The sequence below is a fragment of the Oncorhynchus mykiss genome, chromosome 16 (genome assembly GCF_057628025.1).
Source record: "Oncorhynchus mykiss isolate SJ-2025 chromosome 16, ASM5762802v1, whole genome shotgun sequence".
NCBI lineage: Eukaryota > Metazoa > Chordata > Actinopteri > Salmoniformes > Salmonidae > Oncorhynchus > Oncorhynchus mykiss.
The window spans coordinates 56,755,258-56,778,513 of NC_143037.1; the positions used below are offsets into that span (position 1 = coordinate 56,755,258).

At 43.3% G+C, this 23,256-nt stretch overlaps 1 protein-coding gene across 3 annotated transcripts; it reads left to right on the forward strand.

Moving 5' to 3' along the window:
• The first annotated feature begins 1,980 nt into the window (after positions 1-1,980).
• Positions 1,981-17,903, forward strand: LOC110492303 (uncharacterized). Of its 3 annotated transcripts, none has more exons than XR_016487389.1 (25): positions 1,981-2,342; positions 3,249-3,380; positions 3,628-3,773; positions 5,396-5,594; positions 5,729-7,290; positions 7,455-7,572; positions 7,846-7,890; positions 8,010-8,095; positions 8,199-8,276; positions 11,591-11,740; positions 11,886-11,993; positions 12,077-12,218; positions 12,476-12,763; positions 12,919-12,963; positions 13,056-13,155; positions 13,759-13,871; positions 14,013-14,196; positions 14,332-14,416; positions 14,720-14,865; positions 14,955-15,045; positions 15,332-15,480; positions 15,777-15,862; positions 16,350-16,419; positions 16,618-16,739; positions 16,850-17,903. XR_016487389.1 is itself a non-coding variant. In XM_021566510.3 (25 exons), the coding sequence occupies exons 2-25, from the start codon at positions 3,266-3,268 to the stop codon at positions 17,085-17,087; spliced, it is 4,446 nt and encodes a 1,481-aa protein (XP_021422185.3). In that variant the 5' UTR covers positions 1,981-2,342; positions 3,249-3,265; the 3' UTR covers positions 17,088-17,903. The 3 variants fall into 3 exon arrangements, 1 of the variants encoding a protein (XP_021422185.3); XR_016487388.1 differs by having other exon boundaries at positions 13,076-13,155; positions 14,054-14,196; XM_021566510.3 differs by having other exon boundaries at positions 13,076-13,155.
• Positions 17,904-23,256: the final 5,353 nt, after the last annotated feature.

Genomic DNA, 23,256 nt, shown 5'->3' on the forward strand with positions numbered 1-23,256 from the left:
CCATAGAGACTGCCAGAGGTCCGGACAGCAGACCCTCCGATTTGACACACTGAACTCTATCAGAGAAGTAGTTGGTGAACCAGGCGAGGCAATCATTTGAGAAACCAAGGCTGTCGAGTCTGCCGATGAGGATGTGGTGATTGACAGAGTCAAAAGCCTTGGCCAGATCAATTAATACGGCTGCACAGTAATGTTTCTTATCGATGGCGGTTAAGATATCGTTTAGGACTTTGAGCATGGCTGAGGTGCACCCATGACCAGCTCTGAAACCAGATTGCATAGCAGAGAAGGTATGGTGAGATTCAAAATGACAATGCCCACATGCACAAATCGGTCCATAAAGAAATGATTTGTACAGATCGGTGTGGAAGAACTTGACTGGCCTGCACAGAGCCCTGACCTCATTCATTAAAAAGGTGTTTGATGGGGTTGAGGTCAGGGCTCTGTGCAGGCCAGTCAAGTTCTTCCACACCGATCTGTACAAATCATTTCTTTATGGACCGATTTGTGCATGTGGGCATTGTCATGCTGAAACACAAAAGGACCTTCTCCAAACTGTTGCCACAAATTACAGAATCATCTAGCATGTTATTGTATGCTGTAGCGTTAAGATTTCCCTTCACTGGAACTAAGGGGCCAAGTCCGGGCTCTGCCTGGGACACTCAAGGACATTCAGAGACTTGTCCTGAAGCCACTCCTGTGGTGTCTTGGCTGTGTGCTTAGGGTCGTTGTCCTGTTGGAAGGTGAACCTTCGCCCCAGTGTCACGCCCTGGCCATAGAGTGGCTTTTATTATTTATTTTACGACAAGAGCCGTGACACCCAGTGTGAGGTCCTGAGTGCTCTAGAGCAGGTTTTCATCAAGGATCTTTCTGTACTTTGCTCTGTTCATCTTTCCCTCAATCCTGACTAATCTCCCAGGCCCTGCTGCTGAAAAACATCCCACAGCATGATGCAGCCACCACCATGCTTCAACATAGGGATGGTGCCAGGTTTCCTCCAGGCGTGAAGCTTGGCATTCAGGCCAAAGAGTTCAATCTTGCTTTCATCAGACCAGAGAATCTTGTTTCTAATGGTCTGAGAGTCTTTAGGTGCCTTTTGGCAAACCCCAAGCAGGCTGTCATGTGCCTTTTACTGAGGAGTGGCTTCTGTCTGGCTGCTCTGCCATAAAGGCCTGATGAGGAGAAAAATAACAATTTAATCGATTTCAGAATAAGGCCATAATTTAACAAAATGTGGAAAAAGTAATGGGGTCTGAATACTATAATAACTTTTCACCACCATTTCCAGATAAATAATATTAGTCACAAAAAGATCCCACCATGTTGAACGAACAAATTAGGCCTATTTGTCGGCATTTATAACAATTACACCAAAACTTTCTATCACATCTGTCGTGTTTTTTTTATTTTATACATATTACTTTACTCACATAAAACGGTGGATAGAAACGTGGATAATGTTAATCCATTCGTTTAACAACTAAATTACTCGGAGTTTGAGTCGATCCCAACTGAGCTTAGTTTCGACCTTCGCCATTTTAGACCCGTTGGAGCTGCCATTTGACAACAGAAGCACCAGGCTACTGTAGGCCTATGCACAGAATGGTTCAACTAAATAGGACGGAATGGTCACATTACTACACTAGATTTAGCCTGTCCAGATTTAGGCATATTTCGGGAACGAAGGCGTTATGTTTCTATCAAGAAAGTTCAACCCTGTGGTCCCCCTACCTACCCCCATGGTGTTTTTATAGTCCTAAATGTTGTTTTGTCGTGGAACGTGATGAATATGTGGGTACATTCGGTTACTTCCTTTTAGTGGCCACACTAGAAAGTTCGATCATCTGAGATGCTGAGTAAATTTCGCCTAGATCCGTTTTGATGTGCTTTTTGTCTGCAACACCTTGTGGCTCTCAAAATGTCGTAAACACAACCCTACAATGATACAACAATAGATTACGATGTTTCGCCTACGATTCTGACTTGGAAACTGTAAAACAGATAGTGTTTCCATTTTTTCGGTGGTTGGCGGGCGCAAATAGCTAAAGCATAGTTTGCGTAATTGCTCACGAAGCGGGATCGGCTGGTTCACGTAGTCCAACCCCACTCAACATTAGCATAGAGAAATCATTGGTTGGAATCCCGCCAACGCCAGACATTAGCATAGAGAGATCATTGGTTGGAATCCCGCGGACGAAACATAGCTATGGGTCTTCTGTACAGCTGCAGCGAGTTAAATATTCCGTATTCCCTGAGCCAAAGGGGTGAGTAGCTAGCTTGGCCAAACGACAGACCACGAGTTTGGGACATTGAAAACGCCGTGAAAAGGAAAGGAGAGCGAGGTGAGCGCACATGTCTGAACATTTTCGATATATCGTAAGCAAATAGACAAGTAGCCTAGCTCATAGCCTCACATGAACTTTTACCAGGTTGTATTGTACTTTTTACGTTCACCAAGCTTTATAAATAGCGTAGGTTACACATATAACAATGTAATTGAATGATATATGCTTTTATTTTACAATATGTCCAAATAAATGATTATTGCTTGGAATGCTGAGAAATATATGTTTTGCGATATTGTCTACAGTTTACCAGCCTTGTTGAAAACACTAGTTAAATATTGTTCTAAATAACGTTCTAATAACATGTGGGGCACCTGAAGAAACACTTCTGCGTTTGTTCGGTTCACTCACGTTTTCTCTTAACACTGCATGGTTACTATACACGTGGCTGCTTGGGTCAGCATTGGTCCAAATACAATACATTCCTTCTGTGTTTTTGCGGGAAAATAATATGAGCATGTGTAAGTTTAGCCCTTGGCGATTTGTGTAAACATTTAAAATCAGAACATTTTGATGACTATAGTAACTGTTAATATAGGCTATTTGAACATTCAGGAAGTTAACGCGAAGCACGAATGCACAAAGCAAGAGCGCAGATGAATCGACACAATTTTACAACACCCTGAATCGTTCGAAAGCGATACAATGTTGCAGCAGCTATAAGTGACACACTGTAGCGGTAGTTTACTTTTATTGCGATGTTCGATTCCTTCCCCCAACCTTTACAATACGCAAATGGATGTTGATGTTTACCAGTGCCTGAAAGTAGCCTTGTTCGTGGAGTGTGCACTCCGTACTGAATATCAATTCATGCATTTAACACATACTATCACTTATACAAATACTATGATCCTTGTTTTAGTTATTAAGCTACATTGTTATTGATATGTGGTTTTGCTACAGGTGGAGGAGACCTGGAGATGGCAGTGAATGTCCAAGTCAAGCCTGGTGAGAAACACAACCGCTATGAGCTGCTGGCTTGGCTCAATGAATCTCTACAGACCAGGTTCACGAAGGTGGAGCAAACATGCTCAGGTAGGCTAGATGCTCATTTTACACCCTGTTGACAAATTCTCTAGGCCCATGTATTGTCTCTAGATAATACACTGTTATGTGTCTGATGTCATACTTAGAGAACATTCCTCTCTACATCAATGTTTTTAACTTTTATTTAACCAGGTAGGCCAGTTGAGAAGAAGTTACCATGTAAAACAATCACAGTTAGCTATTTTGCATGAGTTTCAGGGATGGGGGGTAAAGACTCTAAATGTGTGTGTTCCAGGTGCTGCGTTCTGCCAGCTGATGCATTGGCTGTTCCCTGGTTCTGTGGACGTACAGAGAGTGAGGTTCCATGCCAGTGATGAGGTGGATGCCCGTCACAACTACAGTGTGCTGCAGGCCGGCTTCGGGAGGAGTGGGGTGATCAAAGTGAGTTACACTACAGCCATACACCCGTTAATGATATACTGCAGTCTGGTAGGACTGTGTGTAATCTGCACACAACTTCTTCATTCCATTGCTCTTACACATGTGTAGCAACACTGCAATTACTCTAGTAATAACATGGTGTTATACACTGCTCAAAAAAATAAAGGGAACACTCAAATTACACATCCTAGATCTGAATGAAATATTCTTATTAAATACTTTTTTCTTTACATAGTTGAATGTGCTGACAACAAAATCACACAAATTATCAATGGAAATCAAATTTATCAACCCACGGAGGTCTAGATTTGGAGTCACACTCAAAATTAAAGTGGAAAACCACACTACAGGCTGATCCAACTTTGATGTGATGTCCTTAAAACAAGTCAAAATGAGGCCCCGTAGTGTGTGTGGCCTCCACGTGCCTGTATGACCTCCCTACCTATTGGATTCAGGTCTGGGGAACGGGTGGCCAGTCCATAGCATCAATGCCTTCCTCTTGCAGGAACTGCTGACACACTCCAGCCACATGAAGTCTAGCATTGTCTTGCATTAGGAGGAACCCAGGGCCAACCGCACCAGCATATGGTCTCACAAGGGGTCTGAGGATCTCCTCTCGGTACCTAATGGCAGTCAGGCTACCTCTGGCGAGCACATGGAGGGCTGTGCGCCCCCCCCCCAAAGAAATGCTGACCCACCGCCAAACCGGTCATGTTGGAGGATGTTGCAGGCAGCAGAACGTTCTCCACGGTGTCTCCAGACTGTCACGTCTGTCACATGTGCTCCGTGTGAACCTGCTTTCATCCGTGAGGAGCACAGGGCGCCAGTGGCGTATTTGCCAAACTTGGTGTTCTCTGGCAAATGCCAAACGTCCTGCACGGTGTTGGGCTGTAAGCACAACCCCCAACTGTGGACGTCGGGCCCTCATACCACCCTCATGGAGTCTGTTTCTGACTGTTTGAGCAGACACATGCACATTTGTGGCCTGCTGGAGGTCATTTTGCAGGGCTCTTGCAGTGCTCCTCCTTGCACAAAGGCGGAGGTAGCGGTCCTGCTGCTGGGTTGTTGCCCTCCTACGGCCTCCTCCACGTCTCCTGATGTACTGGCCTGTCTCCTGGTAGCGCCTCCATGCTCTGGACACTACGCTGACAGACACAGCAAACCTTCTTGCCACAGCTCGCAATGATGGATGAGCTGCACTATCTGAGCCACTTGTGTGGGTTGTAGACTCCGTCTCATGCTACCACTAGAGTGAAAGCACCGCCAGCATTCAAAAGTGACCAAAACATCAGCCAGGAAGCATAGGAACTGAGAAGTGGTCTGTGGTCGCCACCTGCAGAACCACTCCTTTATTGGGGGTGTCTTGCTAATTGCTTTTAATGTCCACCTGTTGTCTATTCCATTTGCACAACAGCATGTGAAATGTATTGTCAATCAGTGTTGCTTCCTAAGTGGACAGTTTGATTTCACAGAAGTGTGATTGACTTGGAGTTACATTGTGTTTAAGTGTTCCCTTTATTTTTTTGAGCAGTGTATATGTAATCTAGTACTTATTACATTTTATAACAGGCATATTGTTACATGTGATTTAATAATGTTGTGTAAAATCTCTCCTCCCCCAGTCAATCCCAGTGGAGGGTCTGATCGGAGGGAGCTCTGAGGCGAGCCTGGACTTCCTACAGTGGTTCAAGGTGTTCTTTGACTCCAACCACAATGGCCAGGAGTATGATGCTCTGGAGTCGCGGGCTGGTCAGAGCATGCCACCTGCTAATGCTGCTAAACAGCCACAAAGACCCAAAGCCCTGACACAACTCGATTTCTGTGAGACTCAACTTCACTCTCTCTCTGTTCTATTCTTTTGTTTTTTCGTGTGAATTGCTAGTATGAAATTCTAGTCCACTGTATCCACTTTATTTGTGTTTTGGTTTCTCAATGTTGTCATTTGTCACCCACAGCTAGGGAAGTGGAGATGTCTGAGGGGCCCTGGCAGAACCAGGAAATGGCACTGGATGTTCAAACAGCAGAGGAGGAGAAGGAGGATACATTTTTCCATTTCAGCCCCAGCCTGCTGCAGCTCATCCAGAAGCACTGGCCCAGCCCAGCAAAGCACGGGACAGAACTTACCCAGGATCAGGTAGCCAGACACGTTCTGGGTCAGAAATACCCTCAGGACATCACTGCTGCCTGCTCCCAGACCCCCTACTGCCTCTACCTGTACCGAGGTGTGGAGCTGGGAGGGGATGGAGACCGGGAGACGGCCAGTGTGCTTCTGGTGGGCTACTTTGACCAGAGGTCAGGGGTCAAGCATGTGCGCCTGCTAGACACCCTTCAGCCCAGGGATGCCACAGTGTCAGCTGGTACAGCAGAGCTGAACTGTCTGGTGGAGACTCTGAGGAGGTTTGAGCTCCCCATGGCGAACTTGGCTGTGTTCTACTGTGGAGACTCAGGGCTGAGCCAGGTGTTGGTGACTGGGCTCAGGGCCCTGAACCCTGGGCTGGTGTCCCTCTGTGGTCTCCCTGGCCTGGCTGGACGGGCGTGTCAAGTGGGCGTGAGTGCGCTGCCGGAGTCGGTCCTGGAGCTGGTTAGAAACATCCACCACCACTACTCCACCTGCCCCACCACCAACGACAACCTCAAGGAGATATTTGCCGATGTGACATCCTTGGACCCTCTCCTTCCCCTGTCGTCCCAGTGCCTTTTCCTGGGCAGGACAGTGCAGAGGATGGCAGACGCCTGGCCCGAGCTGCTCCAGTACTTTGAGTCCCGGGGCAATGAGGGGGATGCGGAGCAAGTGTGTGCCCGTCTAAGGGACCTAAAAGTCAGACTGAGCCTGCTGTTCCTGGGGCAAGCCTTGGAGCCCCTCTGTGCCTTCCAGGAGCTCCTTGAATGGGGCGACTCTGATGTGGCCAACATCCTACAGCAGGCCTCCAGCCTGGTGCACTCCTATGCAGCCAGCTTCCTCCGCTCGCCCGCCGTGGACCGCTTCCTGAGGCGGCGGGAGCCCACGCTCCTTGTCAACGAGAAGGATCACCTCCTGAGGGTGGATGTGAATACGGGCGCCCGCGTGAAGGACTTCCTGTCGGAACATCAGGCAGAACTCGACGACGATGTCGTAGACTCTTTCCTGGAGAGCAGTGTCTCCTTCTACAAGGCCACCACCTGGAGCCTGATGAAGAGCCTGCCACTACCCAACGTGGCCCTGAAAAACATTCCCATCTTGCTGAGGCCTGCTGGGAGGCTGGAGGTGACGAGTAGGGTAGTGGCCGAGCTGGGGTCCCTCATGGGGCTGTGTGGAGTCCCGGGGGACATGGCCCTGCTGACCGATGAGTTCCTGGAGTATATGATCTCAGAGGGTGAGAAGCCTACCGCCGACTCTCCCACCCCTGGGCCCACGGTGGAGCAGCACTGGAAACAGGTGCTGAGAACCATGGGAAAGACATCTATCCTACGGAGGCTGATCTGCAGCCTGCTTACTCTCCCCTCTGGCTCTCTGCAAAGGGACAAGGTCTTCGCTCGGGTGTGTAGCTAACTGGACTAGACGGCACTGTTTGGGAAATTATGTTGGTGTGTTAGCTCTGCTGTAATGTGTGACTATAGTAGTAGCATATTGTTTTGCAATGTAGAAGATACCATTTTTTAATGTTTTGTTTGTGTTGGTATGGATGTCTTGTATGTGTCCAGGCTAACTTGCTTGGTGATGGTAGTCGGGATGAGGATGACTGGCTCACAGAACGCAGTGAGGATGAAGGCATACCCTCATCACCCTCAAGTCCTCTAAAACAGGAGAGTAACTCATCTGGTAAGATTGTACTATATATTTACCGGAATGTGACACTTGACAAACTGTTTATTTGGAGCAGAGGTCTCCAGCTCTGTTTCTGTGTGCAGGCTTTTGTTCCAGCCCAGCAGTAACACTCAATTCAACTAAGCCTCTCTCCAGACTGAAGGCCGTTATTTGTTGTTTATTTGACACAAGTGTGTGAGTGCTAGGCTGGAACAAACATTGCATACCCTGTAGGTGAGTACGGATATACTGTATATTTAATAATTCCGATTGTTCCTATTGTTCAAGATTTGATTGACATCACAGAGCCTGCTGAGACAGACACAAGACCAGGTAAGGATAGCACTGAGAATCACATACACTCATTAAAGGATCATTGTCAGACAATTGTATGAATATTGTATATATCCTAAAAAAATATTGACCTCTTTGCAATTTGCCCACAATGGCAGCGCTAAAGACAACTGAGTCTATTGAAATTATTGTTCTCGATGATAGCGACGATGACGTTATTTGGACTGAGACCATACAGCACAAGGTACATTATATTTTTGTTTAAATCTATTTCCTTTTATATAAAATATGATTATGTGCATATATTATGGAAGCATAATATAAGTGTTTCTCTCACTGACCCCCAGCTTAAAAATGACAATGCCCTGCCGATGGCCACATCCATCCCTGAAGGACCATCTAAGACATCCTCCTGCCTGTACGAGGTAGGTACTGTTGACTCCATCAACAACAGATTGTAACTGTTAATATATTAAATTGTACTGTTATGTATGTACAGTGGCAAGAAAAAGTATGTGAACCCTTTGGAATTATCTGGATTTCTGCATAAAGTCACAACAGACAAACAGTCTGCTTAAACTAATAAAACAAACTATTGTATTTGTCTTGTCTATATTCAATATATAATTTAAACATTCACAGTGTAGTTTGGGAAGAGTATGTGAACCCAGGAGTCGGCTAACCTGGGGTACAATCATTGAGATGAAATTGGAGATGTTGGTTAGAGGTGCCCTGCCCTATAAAAACACTCACAAAATTTGAGTTTGCTATTCACACGAAGCATTGCCTGATGTGAACCATGCCTCGAACAAAAGAGATCTCAGAATTGTTGACTTGCATAAAGCTGGAAAAGGTTACAAAAGTGTCTCTAAACCTTGATGTTCACCAGTCCACGTTAAGACAAATTGTCTATAAATGGAGAAAGTTCAGCACTGTTGCTACTCTCCCTAGGAATGGCCATCCTGCAAAGATGACTACAAGAGCACAGCGCAGAATGCTGAATGAGGTTAAGAATCCTAGTGTCAGCTAAAGACTTTAAAAAATCTCTGGAACATGCTAACATCTCTGTTAACGAGTCTATGATACGTAAAACAGTAAACAAGAATGTTGTTCATGGGAGGACACCACTGAAGAAGCAACTGCTGTACAAAAAAAACATAACTGCACGTCTGAAGTTCACAAAAGAGAATCTAGATGTTCCACAGCGCTATTGGCAAAATATTCTGTGGCCAGATGAAACTGAAGTTGAGTTGTTTGGCAGGAACACACCACTGTGTGGAGAAAAAAGGGTACAGCACACCAACATTAACCTCATCCCAACTGTAAAGTATGGTGGAGGGAGCATCATGGTTTGGGGCTACTTTGCTGCCTCAGGGCCTGGACAGCTTTCTATCATCAACTGAAAAATGAATTCAAGTTTATTAAGACATTTTGCAGAGACTGTAAGGCTATCTGTCCGCCAATTGAAGCTCAACCGAAGTTGGGTGACGCAACAGGACAATGACCCAAAACACAGAAGTAAATCAACTGAAGAAAATACATCTTCTGGATTGGCCCAGTCAGAGTCCTGACCTCAACCCAATTGAGATGCTGTGGCATGTCCTCAAGAGAGCGGTTCACGCCAGACATCCCAAGAATATTGCTGAACTGAAACAGTTTTGTAAAGAGGAATTGTGACGCAGTCTCCTGAAGAGTTGATGTGTCTGTTACTTGAACTCTGTGAATGTCACTTATACTCCCTCTCCGGCCTCTAGGTCATCAGGCTGCTGATTATCCAGCACACCTGTCACCATTGTCTCGTACACCTGTGCCTCATGTCACTCACCTGGACTCCATAATCTCCTTGAATATCTTCCCTATAGCTGTCACTCCCCATGGATCTTTACTCTGGTGTTAATGACTCTGTTTTCATGTCGTGTGTTTATTTTATTTATTAAAACACTCACTCCCTGAACTTGCTTCCCGACTCTCAGCGCACTTGTTCCAGGAATGGTCTAAAATTCCTCCTGACTGTTGTGCAGGTCTGATCCGCAACTACAGAAAATGTTTGGTTGAGGTTATTGCTGCCGAAGTAGGGTCAACCGGTTATTAAAACCAAGGGTTCACATTAGAGGTCGACCGATTTATGATTTATTTTTTTCAATGCCGATACCAACTTATTGGAGGACCAAAAAAGCCGATACCGATTAATCGGCCAATTTAAAGAGAAATGTATTTGTAATAATGACAATTACAACAATACTGAATTAACACTTTTAACTTACTATAATACATCAATAAAATCATTTTAGCCTCAAGTAGATAATTTGGTTGAAATAATGCAAAAATAAAGTGTTGGAGAAGAACGTAAGTGCAATATGTGCTATGTAAGAAAGCTAACGTTTCAGTTCCTTGCTCAGAACATGAGAACATATGAAAGCTGGTGGTTCCTTTTAACGAGTCTTCAATATTCCCAGGTAAGAAGTTTTAGGTTGTAGGAATTATAGGACTATTTCCCTCTATACCATTTGTATTTCATTAACCTTTGACAATTGGATGTTCTTATAGGCACTTTAGTATTGCCAGTGTAACACTAGCTTCCGTCCCTCTCCTCGCTCGAATCGGCAACACAACGACAACTGCCACCACATCGAAGCAGCGTTACCCATGCAGAGCAAGGGAAACGACCACCCCAAGGCTCAGAGCGAGTTAAATTTGAGAAACTATTAGTGCATGCTAACTAGCCAGCCATTTCACTTCGGTCACACCAGCCTCATCTCGGGGAGTTGATAGGTTTGAAGTCATAAACAGCGCAACGAAGAGCTGCTGGCAAAACGCACAAAAGTGCTGTTTGAATGAATGTTTACACGCCTGCTTCTGCCTACCACCGCTCAGTCAGATACTTAGATACTTGTATGCTCAGTCAGATTATATGCAACACAGGACACGCTAGATACTATCTAGTAATATCATCAACCATGTGTAGTTAACTAGTGATTATGATTGATTGTTTTCATAAGAAGTTTAATGCTAGCTAGCAACTTACCTTGGCTTACTGCATTTGGCAGTCTCCTTGCGGAGTGCAACGAGAGAGGCAGGTCGTTATTGCGTTGGACTAGTTAACTAAGGTTGCAAGATTGGTTCCCCCGAGCTGACAAGGTGAAAATATGTCTTTCTGCCCCTGAACGAGGCAGTTAGCCTAGGAACGGTGGGTTGTCATTGAAAATAATGTGTTCTTAACTGACTTGCCTAGTTAAATAAAGGTGTACAAAACATTTTTTGGGCAAATCGGCGCCCAAAAATTCCGATTTGTTATGGAAACTTGAAATCGGCCATTCCGATTAATCGGTTGACCTCTAGTTCACATACTTTTCCCGCCCTGTACTGTGAATGTTTACACAGTATGTTCATTAACGATATGTACACGTATAATTGTGTGTTATTTAGTTTAAGCAGACTGTCTATTGTTGTGACTTAGATGAAGTTCAAATTTGATGACCAATTTATGCAGAAGTCCAGGTAATTCCAAAGGGTTCACGCACTTTTTCTTGCCAAGATCTTATACATTTGTTAAGTAGTATTATGTTATTTGTCTTGAAATTCTCTCTACTTAACTGAAGTGTGTAAAATAATCCTTTCTCTTTTCTGATTTACATTATCATGACAGTTAGCTTTGAGGCCAACAATGGTACATATCAATGTATTTCGGTGTTCAATCTCACCAGATTTGTTTTGTGGTGTATGGCTGACTGTGCTGTAGGATGAGAAGGGCTACAATGTGGGGGATCTGGTATGGGGACAGATAGAGGGATTCTCCCTGTGGCCAGGGACTGTCCAACCCTGGAAGGGACGGCAGGCAGCCAACCGCATCCGGAAAGTTGAATGGTTTGGGGCTGGCATGTTTTCCGAGGTGAGGGGGGAGAAAGACATTGTGTTTTTGTTTTCAGTGTTTGAGTTATGAGTGTCCATATTTGATGGACAATAATGTTTTTTTAAATTAAATTGTAAAGGTGAATTGTTGTGCCTATCACTCAGTGAAATTCTGTCTGTTTCAGATAAACACCCGGGGACTGCTGCCATTTGGATCGTTTGCACAATGTTTCTGCGCAAATAGCTTCGCCACCCTCGTCACGTACAGGGATGCTATGTTCCAGTCTTTACAGGTCAGTCTGTATCTCTGCTTGTGTATGATTGTCGATATGTATGTGTGTATCCCACCTGATTGTGTTAATATGTAACCGTGTAGGTGGCTGCTTCAAGATGTAGGAAGGTGTTTTCCCTGGGTTCAGAGAAGCAGGAGGAGCACCTCGGGGAAATGGTGGACTGGGCCTTCGACGGTTTCAAACCCTCTGGCCCAGATGGGTTCCAACCACCACTCCAGACAGAGGGTAAGCTAAGAGGCTGACTAACATCATTCTGTATCTACCCACTGGCCACACACTGGTTGAGCCAATGTGGTTCACACGTCATTTCAATTAAATTACGTTGAACCAATGTGGGATAGACGTTAAACTGACGTCTGTGCCTAGTGAATATTACATACATGATCCCTCTTTCATTTTGAAGATGTTATAAGAACTTGTATGAAAATAAATAGATATATTTTGTCTTAACGGTGTACAGTATTTTGATAATGATTTTACAGCTAAAGGGATTGCTAATGGGACGCAACCGGACCAAAAAAAGGCAACATCCATCAACAGCGAACTGCACAACATGAGCCAGGTGTCTGTGTGTCTCACCAAGCTCTCGCTGAACCTGGACAACGGCACCTTCAACCTCAGGCAGGAGGAGGATGCAGGTGCCTCGTCCAACATGGAGAAAAATGATCAAAATCCAGACTGCCAGCCACCACTCAAAAAACAAAAGCAGCAGTCCAACAAAAAAGAAGACCCAGGCTACGTCTATGAACAGCCGGATCAGAAATACAGAGGTGGGCCTTCTCTACTTTCTTCACGCTGATATATATATACTCTGTTAATAATTGTTTCAAATCACTTCCAACGGCGTTATTTCCTACTTGTTTACTTTTCTCAATGCACTCTGCACACATTTAATATACTGTATTTTGTATCTTTATTTTCTCAGAGGAGATGGTTCAAAGGGTACAGAAGAAAAGACTGGACATTGAAGGTGAGAGCTTGTGCTGACATGGACACTTTTGTATTAAATAGTGGTATTGTGTTGGAAGTCTGTTTCCTTCATTGTTTTGTTCACTCACTTAGAAAATTACAATCTTCCAAAGCTTTCTGCCTGTGCTGTATGGCTGACGATATAGAGATTTTCCATCCACTGTTTGAAGGAAGCCTTTGCCTTAAATGCAAGGTAAAGCAAAACATATATTCATCTTGTGGTTCTTGCTACATTTCACCATGTTGTAGAGGTCAGAGAGGTTACAAAAACATACAGTACCAGTCAAAAGTTTGGACACCTACTCATTCATGGGTTTTTCTTTATTTGGACTATTTGAGATTCTTCAAAGTAGCCACCCTTTGCCTTGATGACAGCGTTGCACACTCTTGGCATTCTCTCAACCAGCTTCACCTGGAATGCTTTTCCAACAGTCTTGAAGGAGTTCCCACATACGATGAGCACTTGTTGGCAGCCAAGGTGAAGCTGGTTGAGAGAATGCCAAGAGTGTGCAACGCTGTCATCAAGGGAAAGGGTGGCTACTTTGAAGAATCTCAAATATATTTTGATTTGTTTAACACTTTTGTTTACTACATGATTCCATATGTGTTATTAAAGTAAAAAAACTTGAATGAGTAGGTGTGTCCAAACTTTTGACTGGTACTGTATATGTTAAAAAACTAAATGTATATTGGGTGTGTTGCCTCCATTTTTTTCAGATGGTCATGTCTTCCCTAGTTGTGCCAATTCCTAAATCTTTATATGGGAAGTTATAACACTGACTACTCTTCCCTACAGGATAACTTCACTGAGACTCTCTATCGATACGATGAGGATGGCTACCAGTCATACTGTACAGTGTGCTGTGCTGGCCTGGAGGTCATCCTCTGTGGGAACGACAGCTGCTGCCGGTGAGTAACAGTATTTGCTACTAACGCTCTCTCTGGTGGAAGAGGGACCGTCCTCCCCATTCTCACTTCACCAGCCTCCTATGCCATTGTTTACTCTAAACCTTCCCGACATGGGTCATGTTCTAACATGTCTTCTCCCAGCTCCTACTGTTTGGACTGCCTAAACATCTTGGTTGGCCCAGGTACCTTTGACTCTCTGAAGGAGGTGGATCCATGGATCTGCTACCTGTGTGAACCACACAATGCCCACGGTGCCCTGAAACCCCGTCTTGACTGGAGCATCCGTGTCCAGGAGTTTTTTGCAAATAACAGTGCCTTTCAGTTTGTGAGTGGCGGTTGTAGCGTTACCTTAGAATGGAATGCTTTTTGATTTGATCTATTAGTAACATTCATTTACATACCGGTACTGCTCTTACTGGTCAATAACCGAATGACTGTGCTAAACCTTTGCCCTCTCTAGGAGCCCGATCGGGTATACCCGTCCATCCCTGCCAACCTGCGTCGACCAATCAGCGTCCTCTCACTGTTTGATGGGATTGGCACAGGTTAGCTGCTGCGCCGGAGTTCTTCCATTCTAATTCTACTCTGTGTTGTTCTGATTCTGCTGACAAAAATACTACTGTATTATTTGTTTTAATTCTACTAATATTTGTTCTGCTTCTAGTATGATCTACTGTGAATATTTGACTATTCCATTTGATGCTAATTCTATTGTTTTTCAACTGTTCTGATTCTACTGTGAAAATTATACCCCTTTTTAGGTCTAACGAGAAGAGGAACTTCAATAATCAGAGACTTTGCACAGTAGCACTTAACCGAAACAGACATCTGTTTTATTTGACCCTTAGGTTACTTGGTGCTGAAAGAGCTGGGATTCAAGGTGGACAAATATGTGGCCTCGGAGATCTGTTCGGAGTCCATTGCTGTTTCTGAGATCAACCATGAAGGCAAGATCATACATGTGGATGATGTCCGGCTCATCACCAAAGAGCACGTACGTCTTATGTGAGCACAGCACTTTTACTGTCGGTTTGAAACATTGGTCATTATTAAAACAGACCTCACTACTCTTGTCCAATGCAGATCCTAAAGTGGGGTCCGTTCGATCTGCTCATTGGTGGGAGCCCTTGCAATGATCTGGCCATGGTGAACCCAGCACGGAAGGGACTGTTTGGTATGTTTGGGACTTGAATAGTTTACCTTGTGAGATCAACAGAGTAAAAATATATTTAAATATTTTCTACACATTTTGTAGTGTGACTTATAGACATTACCAGCAGAGTGCAGTGTACAACAGTGTGGTTAGTTTGGAATAGGCAAGTAGAGTGCAACATCTGTGTTAGCTCTAATGTGGATATCAGCTCTGCAATGTTCACTGCCTAGCTACAGTGCATAACCCGACTTCCCAGACTATTCCCCTGTGTTATGGGTGCTTATTAAATCTGTCATTCTGTCTGTAGAAGGGACGGGGAGGCTCTTCTTTGAGTATTACCGGCTTCTTCACATCATGAAGCCCAAAGAAGACGACCGGAGGCCGTTCTTCTGGTTTTTTGAGAACGTGGTGTTCATGAACAACCACCACAAGGTCGACATCTGCCGCTTCCTGGAGGTTAGCCAGCCCCATTCACTCTCCTCTTAGAACAGTTGTATCGTGCTGCGTACATTTGTCTCTGAAAATTGGGAATTCTAATGGGAAACTTAGGGTTCAAGCTTAAAACAAAATTTTGACGCTTATATTTCTGGGTCTTTGTGGTTTTGGTCTGGGTTATAGAATGAATGGGTTTGAAGTCAGAATCTAATAATTCACATGAACACAGCACCAGATCTCTTTATTTGTATACAAATCATACTGTCTAAATGTTCTGTAGTTTAGAACCCAAATAATAACTGACAGTCTGTTCTCAGTGCAACCCGGTTCTGGTGGATGCGGTGAAAGTGAGCCCGGCCCACAGAGCGCGATACTTCTGGGGCAACATCCCTGGGATGAACAGGTACGTGTCTGGACCCTGGACCAAACTAAACCACTCAGCTGATCCATGATCCTTTCTCATCAACCCCTTTGATTATTGAAACCATAGATTAAAATTATTTATTCAGTGCAATTGATCTCTATAGTCTACTGATATGTGGGTCTTCGCAAAAACCCAGGACCACACCAGTATGACACCATCTTTAGTACCATCTCTGTGACTATTTGACCAGGTAGGCCAGTTGCGAACAAGTTCTCATTTACGACTGCGACCTGGCCAAGATGAAGCAAAGCAGTGCGACACAAACAACACAGTTACACATGGGATAAACAAACGTACAGTCAATAATACAATAGAAAAGTCTATATGTAGTAAGATTAGGGAGGTAAGGCAATAAATAAGCCATAGTGGTGAAATAATTACAATAATTATCTTCTTAGTGATGAGTCTGCCTCCTGCCTTTAGAAATCTTCTTAGGATTTGTTCAATGTGTCTGATTCTGTTCTAGACCCATCATTGCATCCCAGACCGACAAGGTTCTTCTCCAGGACTGCCTTGAAAGGGGAAGAGTTGCCAAGGTCAAATGTTTCAAATAAATTTTCTATTTAACTAGGAAGTCCCAATCTGATCCTCTTTGGTTCTTTTCAAATGTTTTATTTTTTTTCATTTGAGTTATTCTACCCATCTTTCTTTAGAACCGGTGACTGTTTGTCTGAGCATTTCCTTGTGTCTTACTTTCTTGTTTTCCTTTGTTTATTTTCTTTTCTATTGGACAGTTCACAAAAGTGAGGACCATCACCACCAACCCCAACTCCCTCAAGCAGGGCAAGAATGTGAGCAAGCTCCCTGTGTCAGTGAAAGGTGTGGATGACAACCTGTGGATCACAGAGTTAGAGAAGTAGGCATTTTGAAATATGGCATTTAATTTTTTTATCACTTTCCATTTTTTATATATATAATTCAGTGGATATTAAAGATGTTCTCTTCTCTTCTGCCTTTCACTTCAAGGATCTTCGGCTTCCCCAAGCACTACACCGATGTAAAGAACATGAATCGCCAGCAGAGGCAGAAGGTGCTGGGGAAGTCCTGGAGTGTGCCTGTGATCCGCCATCTCTTTGCCCCACTGAAGGACTACTTTGCCTGCGAACAACTTCCCCCGTTCCTTTCGCAGCCATCTAGTTCCTCAGCAACAGCTATGGGGGAGGGGTCAATGGGTGGCCCATCATGGTGTAGTCCCCTGGAGTGACAGTCAGGTTCATCAAGGGCGCTTACACTCCACCCTACGGGGCTTTAGCCAATAAGACAGAACTAAATTAACAGGGGAAAAAACTAAACAGAAAATACCCACAACAAAAAATCTACTTATCTGATCTTTTTTAATCTTTTAAGTGTTCTACTTAAACCCTTTTATGCATCTCTTTTATTTTCACACTGGTTTTCTTACCTGAGACAAAGGCCAAGCAAGAAAGAGCAGACACATCTTACTAAGACAAAGCTTCTTCATCATCACCGTTGGGTTCAGTCTGATTGTGTTAATAGTTCTGAGTTGGGATAATCCTCTCATTGGGTTATTATTCATTTGTCTCTTTTTATGGGAAAATACTTGATATTTGGCCTCTATTAGATGGCTTGAGATTTCATGTATGTTTTTTTTATGAGGTCAATGGCCTCCCTACTATGAGCACTGTCACTTTCTGTGCAAGTTGAAGCTGTGACATGCAGGGATGTTCTCAACAAAGCTGGTTAGATCCAGCAAGACTACCTCTGTTGCTTTATGACAGCCATATGAGAAACACTCAAACATCTGCTGCTAACAAGCCACCTTCTACTGTAAATATAATGTACCTTTGTACATAGAATTGAAGTTGTTATGGTATGATACTACTGTAAATTTGGTCAGATATTGGATGTTTTTATAAGATTCCTTTATTGTGTGAAAGGAGGCAGACAGAATCATGGTCATTTTTTAAAAACTGAGTGCTATTGTGTTAAGCCCAGGGCTATATAGCGATGTCTTATTTAAAAATGAATAGTACAAATAAACATTTTATGAAATGTTTAATATGATGTCATGGTTGCGTTTTATTGTATCGTCAGTCATATGCATTGGGTGATTGTAGTATGTCATACAAATGTAATCCAAATAGATTATTATAGTAATTAGTATAAGTTAAAGGTAGACTCAGCGATATGACGTAGATGCAGAAAGTAAACAGCATAGTGGGTCGATTTCCGCAACAACTAAGAGCGTTGGAGCGTGAGGCTCAACTTCTCAGCTGTTTTGGTACCCTGGCTACCACACTGAACAGCGTGAAGTGAACCCGTGCACATGCACAGATACTGTGAGAGAAGTCTTGCATCTCAATATCTGTGGTGCTGCTCGTGGCAACGTCACTGAGTCTACCTTACAATACTTGCCCAAAAGACCATGGGGTCACATATTTACATTTCAACCAGGCCTACCTCAAAGCAGCGAGCCGGTCAGCACTGGGAACAACCACTGGTCTTTCTTCATAATGAGCTCCAACATGTACTTTCTTTGTCGTTCGGGTCTGATTGTTCTTGAGACAAGTAGTGTCACATCTAGTAATAAACACTACCAATGTTTTGCACCCAAGACGACCTCTAGTGCATACATTGCTTTGTAAGTGTGTAGGTTGTGGTCAAGCCTTTTGTGAGAAGAGCCCATTCAGATGAAATGGCCCTTTCATAGCACAGAGGAGCCATTGGTGACAACATTACAACCATCTAGAATAAAAGGATGAAGTCACTGATATTTAGTTTGAGATACAACTTGAGCAGTTTATCCTACCCCATGTTGGATTGGAGGGAATCATGCAAGTAATTGTTAATTTACCAATCTACCAAATACTTCACACTAGAAGAAGTTAAGCTACTTTGAAAACGTAGTTCACTACATCCAAGCTACTTCAGGACATATCTAAATCCGAAATGTCAGACTACAAGAATGTGTAATTTGCCGTATTAAACACAAAAACTGTTTCAAGTGAGAATTAAGCTGTCCTGTTGCTGATAAAGACAATGTTTGCTTATATCCCCCCATATTTTCTTCTCTATATATATAAAAAAAAGTATTATGTAGTTCCAGTAGTTAGCTAGCTACATGGTTAAAAAAAAGTAATAAGCTAAAAGCAAAATTTGAATTTAGTTTAACGACCACAAACCTAGTGAAAAATGTAGTTTAATTACTAGTTGAACTACATGTAGTTCACTATTCCCCAACACTGATGCCTGTACTAATAACCAGCATGACTGCCACAGTTGTAAAGTTTAAATAAATGGTGTAAAGCAAAAGTGTAAAGAAATCTGTTTTAGAATTATTCTTTTTTATTTGCTTACTATGTTGCAAATAACTGATGTTCCCTTTAGTATTTTTGTTTTATGTAACCTTTATTTAAACTAGGCAAGTCAGTTAAGAATAAATTCTTATTTATAATGACGGCCTACCAGGGAACAGTGGGTTAACTGCCTTGTTCAGGGGCAAAAGGACAGATTTTTACCTTGTCAGCTCGGGGATTCGATGGCCAAGCACTCAAATCCCGGCTATTTCTTCACTTTCTCTTCTTAAAATTAGATTTTAAACCTAACCTTAATTAATAAAGATTAAAAACCAAATTGTTGTTTTCATGATTTGTTTTTATTTATAGCCATTTGTGGAAAGTAATAATAAAAAAGGCAGAAGAGGAAGCAAGCCACCCCACTAGCTGTGTTTATTATGGATCCTTATTAGCTGTTGCCAAAGGTTGAGCAAAATTAAAGCAGTTTCACAACAGATTTCACAACACATTAAGTGTGCACCATCAGGCCAATACTCTACTACCACATATCTACAACACAAAATCCATGTGTACATATAATGAGTGTGTTATCATGTGTGTGTGTGTCTCTTCACAGTACCCGCTGTTCCATAAGGTGTATTTTTATCAGATTTTTACATTTGATTATATTGCTTCCAAGAGTTACTTGATGTGGAATAGAGCTAGACCTAGAATAGGTCTCTTTGGTACTGTGCGCATCCCGTAGTCTGTTCTGGACTTGGGGACTGTGAAGAGACCTGGTGGCATGTCTTGTGGAGTATGCATGGGTGTCCGAGCTGTGTGCTAGTAGTTTAACCAGACAGCTCGGTGCAGTCAACATGTCGATAGTTCTCACAAATACAGGTACAGTCGTGGCCAAAAGTTTTGAGAATGACACAAATATTAATTTTCACAAAGTCTGCTTCCTCAGTTTGTATGATGACAATTTGCATATACTCCAGAATGTTATGAAGAGTGATCAGATGAATTACAATTAATTGCAAAGTCCCTCTTTGCCATGCAAATGAACTGAATCCCCCCAAAACATTTCCAATGCATTTCAGCCCTACCGCAAAAGGATCAGCTGACATCATGGCACAAAAAGGGCTTCACAGGCAAGGATATTGCTGCCAGTAAGATTGCACCTAAATCAACCATTTATTGGATCATCAAAAACTTCAAGGAGAGCGGTTCAATTGTTGTGAAGAAGGCTTCAGGGCGCCCAAGAAAGTCCAGCAAGCGCCAGGACCTTCTCCTAAAGTTGATTCAGCTGTGGGATCGGGGCACCACCAGTACAGAGCTTGCTCAGGAATGGCAGCAGGCAGGTGTGAGTGCATCTGCACGCACAGTGAGATGAAGACTTTTGGAGGATGGTCTGGTGTCAAGAAGAGCAGCAAAGAAGCCACTTCTCTCCAGGAAAAACATCAGGGACTGACTGATATTCTGCAAAAAGTACAGGGATTGGACTGCTGAGGACTGGGTTAAAGTTATTTTCTCTGAATCCTTTTTCCGATTGTTTGGGGCATCCAGAAAAAATATTGTCCGGAGAAGACAAGGTGAGCGCTACCATCAGTCCTGTGTCATGCCAACAGTAAAGCATCCTGTGACCATTCATGTGTGGGGTTGCTTCTCAGCCAAGGGAGTGGGCTCACTCACAATTTTGCCTAAGAACACAGCCATGAATAAAGAATGGTACCAACACATCCTCAGAGGGCAACTTCTCCCAACCATCCAGGAACAGTTTGGTTACGAACAATGCCTTTTCCAGCATGATGGAGCACCTTGCCATAAGGCAAAAGTGATAACTAAGTGTCTCGGGGAACAAAACATCGATATTTTGGGTCCATGGCCAGGAAACTCACCAGACCTTAATCACATTGAGAACTTGTGGTCAATCTTCAAGAGGCGGGTGGACAAACAAAAACCCACAAACTCCAAGCATTGATTATGCAAGAATGGGCTGCTATCAGTCAGGATGTGGCCCAGAAGTTAATTGACAGCATGCCAGAGCAGATTGCAGAGGTCTTGAAAAAGAAGGGTCAACACTGCAAATATTGACTCTTTGCATCAACTTCATGTAATTGTCAATAAAAGCCTTTGACACTTATGAAATGCTTGTAATTATACTTCAGTATTCCATAGTAACATCTGACAAAAATATCTAAAGACACTGAAGCAGCCAACTTTGTGGATTCTCAAATCTTTTGGCCACGACTGTAGTGATGAAGTCAATCTTTCCTCTACTTTGAGCCAGGAGAGATTGACATGCGTATTATTGTTAGCTCTCCGTGCACATTTAAGGGCCAGCCGTGCTGCCCTGTTCTGGGCCAATTGTAATTTTCTTAAGTTCCTCTTTATGGCACCTGATCACACGACTGGGCAGTAGTCCAGGTGCCACAAAACTAGGGTCTGTAGGACCGGCCTTGTTGATAACGTTAAGGCAGAGCAGCGCTTTATTATGGACAGACCTCTCCCCATCTTAGCTACTGTTGCATCAATAGTTTACAATACATGGTTACTCCAAGCAGTTTAGTCTCCTCAACTTGCTTAATTTCCACAATAATTACAAGATTTCATTGAGGTTTAGGGTTTAGTAAATGATTGGTCTCAAATACAATACAATGCTTTGTTTTTTTGAATATGTAGGACTAACTTATTCCTTACCACCCATTCTGAAACTGACTGCAGCTTTTTGTCAGGTGTTGCTGTCTTGTAAGGTACTGAGTCATCAGCATACATAGACTTACAGGCTTTACTCAGAGCCAGTGGCAGGTCATTAGTAAAGATTGAAACAATTAACAATGCCTGACTCTACCTGGATTATGTTGGAGAGGCTTCCATTAAATAACACCCCGTGTTGTGTTACAGGTAACTTTCGATACACAATATAGCAGTGGATATAAAGCCACAACACGTTTTTCCAGCAGCATATTATGATCGATAATGTCAAAAGCTGCACAAGTCTAACAAAACAGCTCCCACAAGCTTTTTATTATCAATTTCTGTCAGCCAATCATCAGTAATTTGTTTAAGTGCCATACATGTTGAAAGCCCTTATAAAAGTGCTAAAAAGCTGTTAATTTGTTTACTGTGAAATATATCTGGTGTGGCAGACCAGGGGGTCAAAATGTTTACACAGATCAGACACTGACACAGTAGGATTAGCTCAGTTTCAAAGGTGTTTATTAAAATAATAGTTCAGAAGAAAATAACAGGTCTCCCCCATGAGACCCTCTTTGGGATAACGTCTTCTTGGCTCCGGGTCTTGCTGTATCCTGTGGGGATAAAAATTTTAACTCACTCCTGTTACCTCTGCAACCGTCCCCAACTATACAGGAGTCTTTTCTTTTCTTTTCTTTTCTTTTATTTTCTTTCTCCCCCACCCCCCTCTCTCTCCCCCCCACTCTCTCCCTGTGTGTGGCTCGTCTGGCAGATTTATGGGACTTGCACAGCTGGTGAGCAATCAACCCTTGACCAACTCCCAATCAGCCCCAATTAGTCCTGGCCGGAGAGACCGTCGAGACCTGGCACGTCCAGCAGATGGAGCCGTCGCCTCGTGATGTATACTCCATCTGTCACCAGGCCTCGAAGAGTCTCCCCCTGGTGGCTGACCTGCTGCACGCTACACAGGTCAAACATTATTTATTTTACTAAGGGTTGGTAACAGGCTGATTGGTCGTCTGTTTGAGCCAGTAAAGGTTGCTTTGCTGTTCTTGGGTAGCGGAATTACTTTTGCTTCCCTCCAGCCCATTCATAAATTCACTCTGGCTATCTCCTCCGATTTCAGAGCACTCTCGTCTGAGGGTGCCAGAGCGCAGAAAAACTGATGAATTTACAAACTCGTAAAACCAGATGAAAATGACTGGTGTCAGTTAAAAAAAAAAGTTATTACATTTTTTCCAGCAGCAGTTACAGTCACCAATGTCTAGATAACATGAAAACAGCCTAAACAGCTCTGATAAGGCGAGTGAAATGGTCAGAGCGAGGTTCGCTCTCATTTGTGCCTGGAAGTGGTGTAATGACCTAACTAGATCATAAAACAACAATTGTCCAGACAGAGGATTGAGTTTACGAATTGACGGTTTATTAACCCAACTT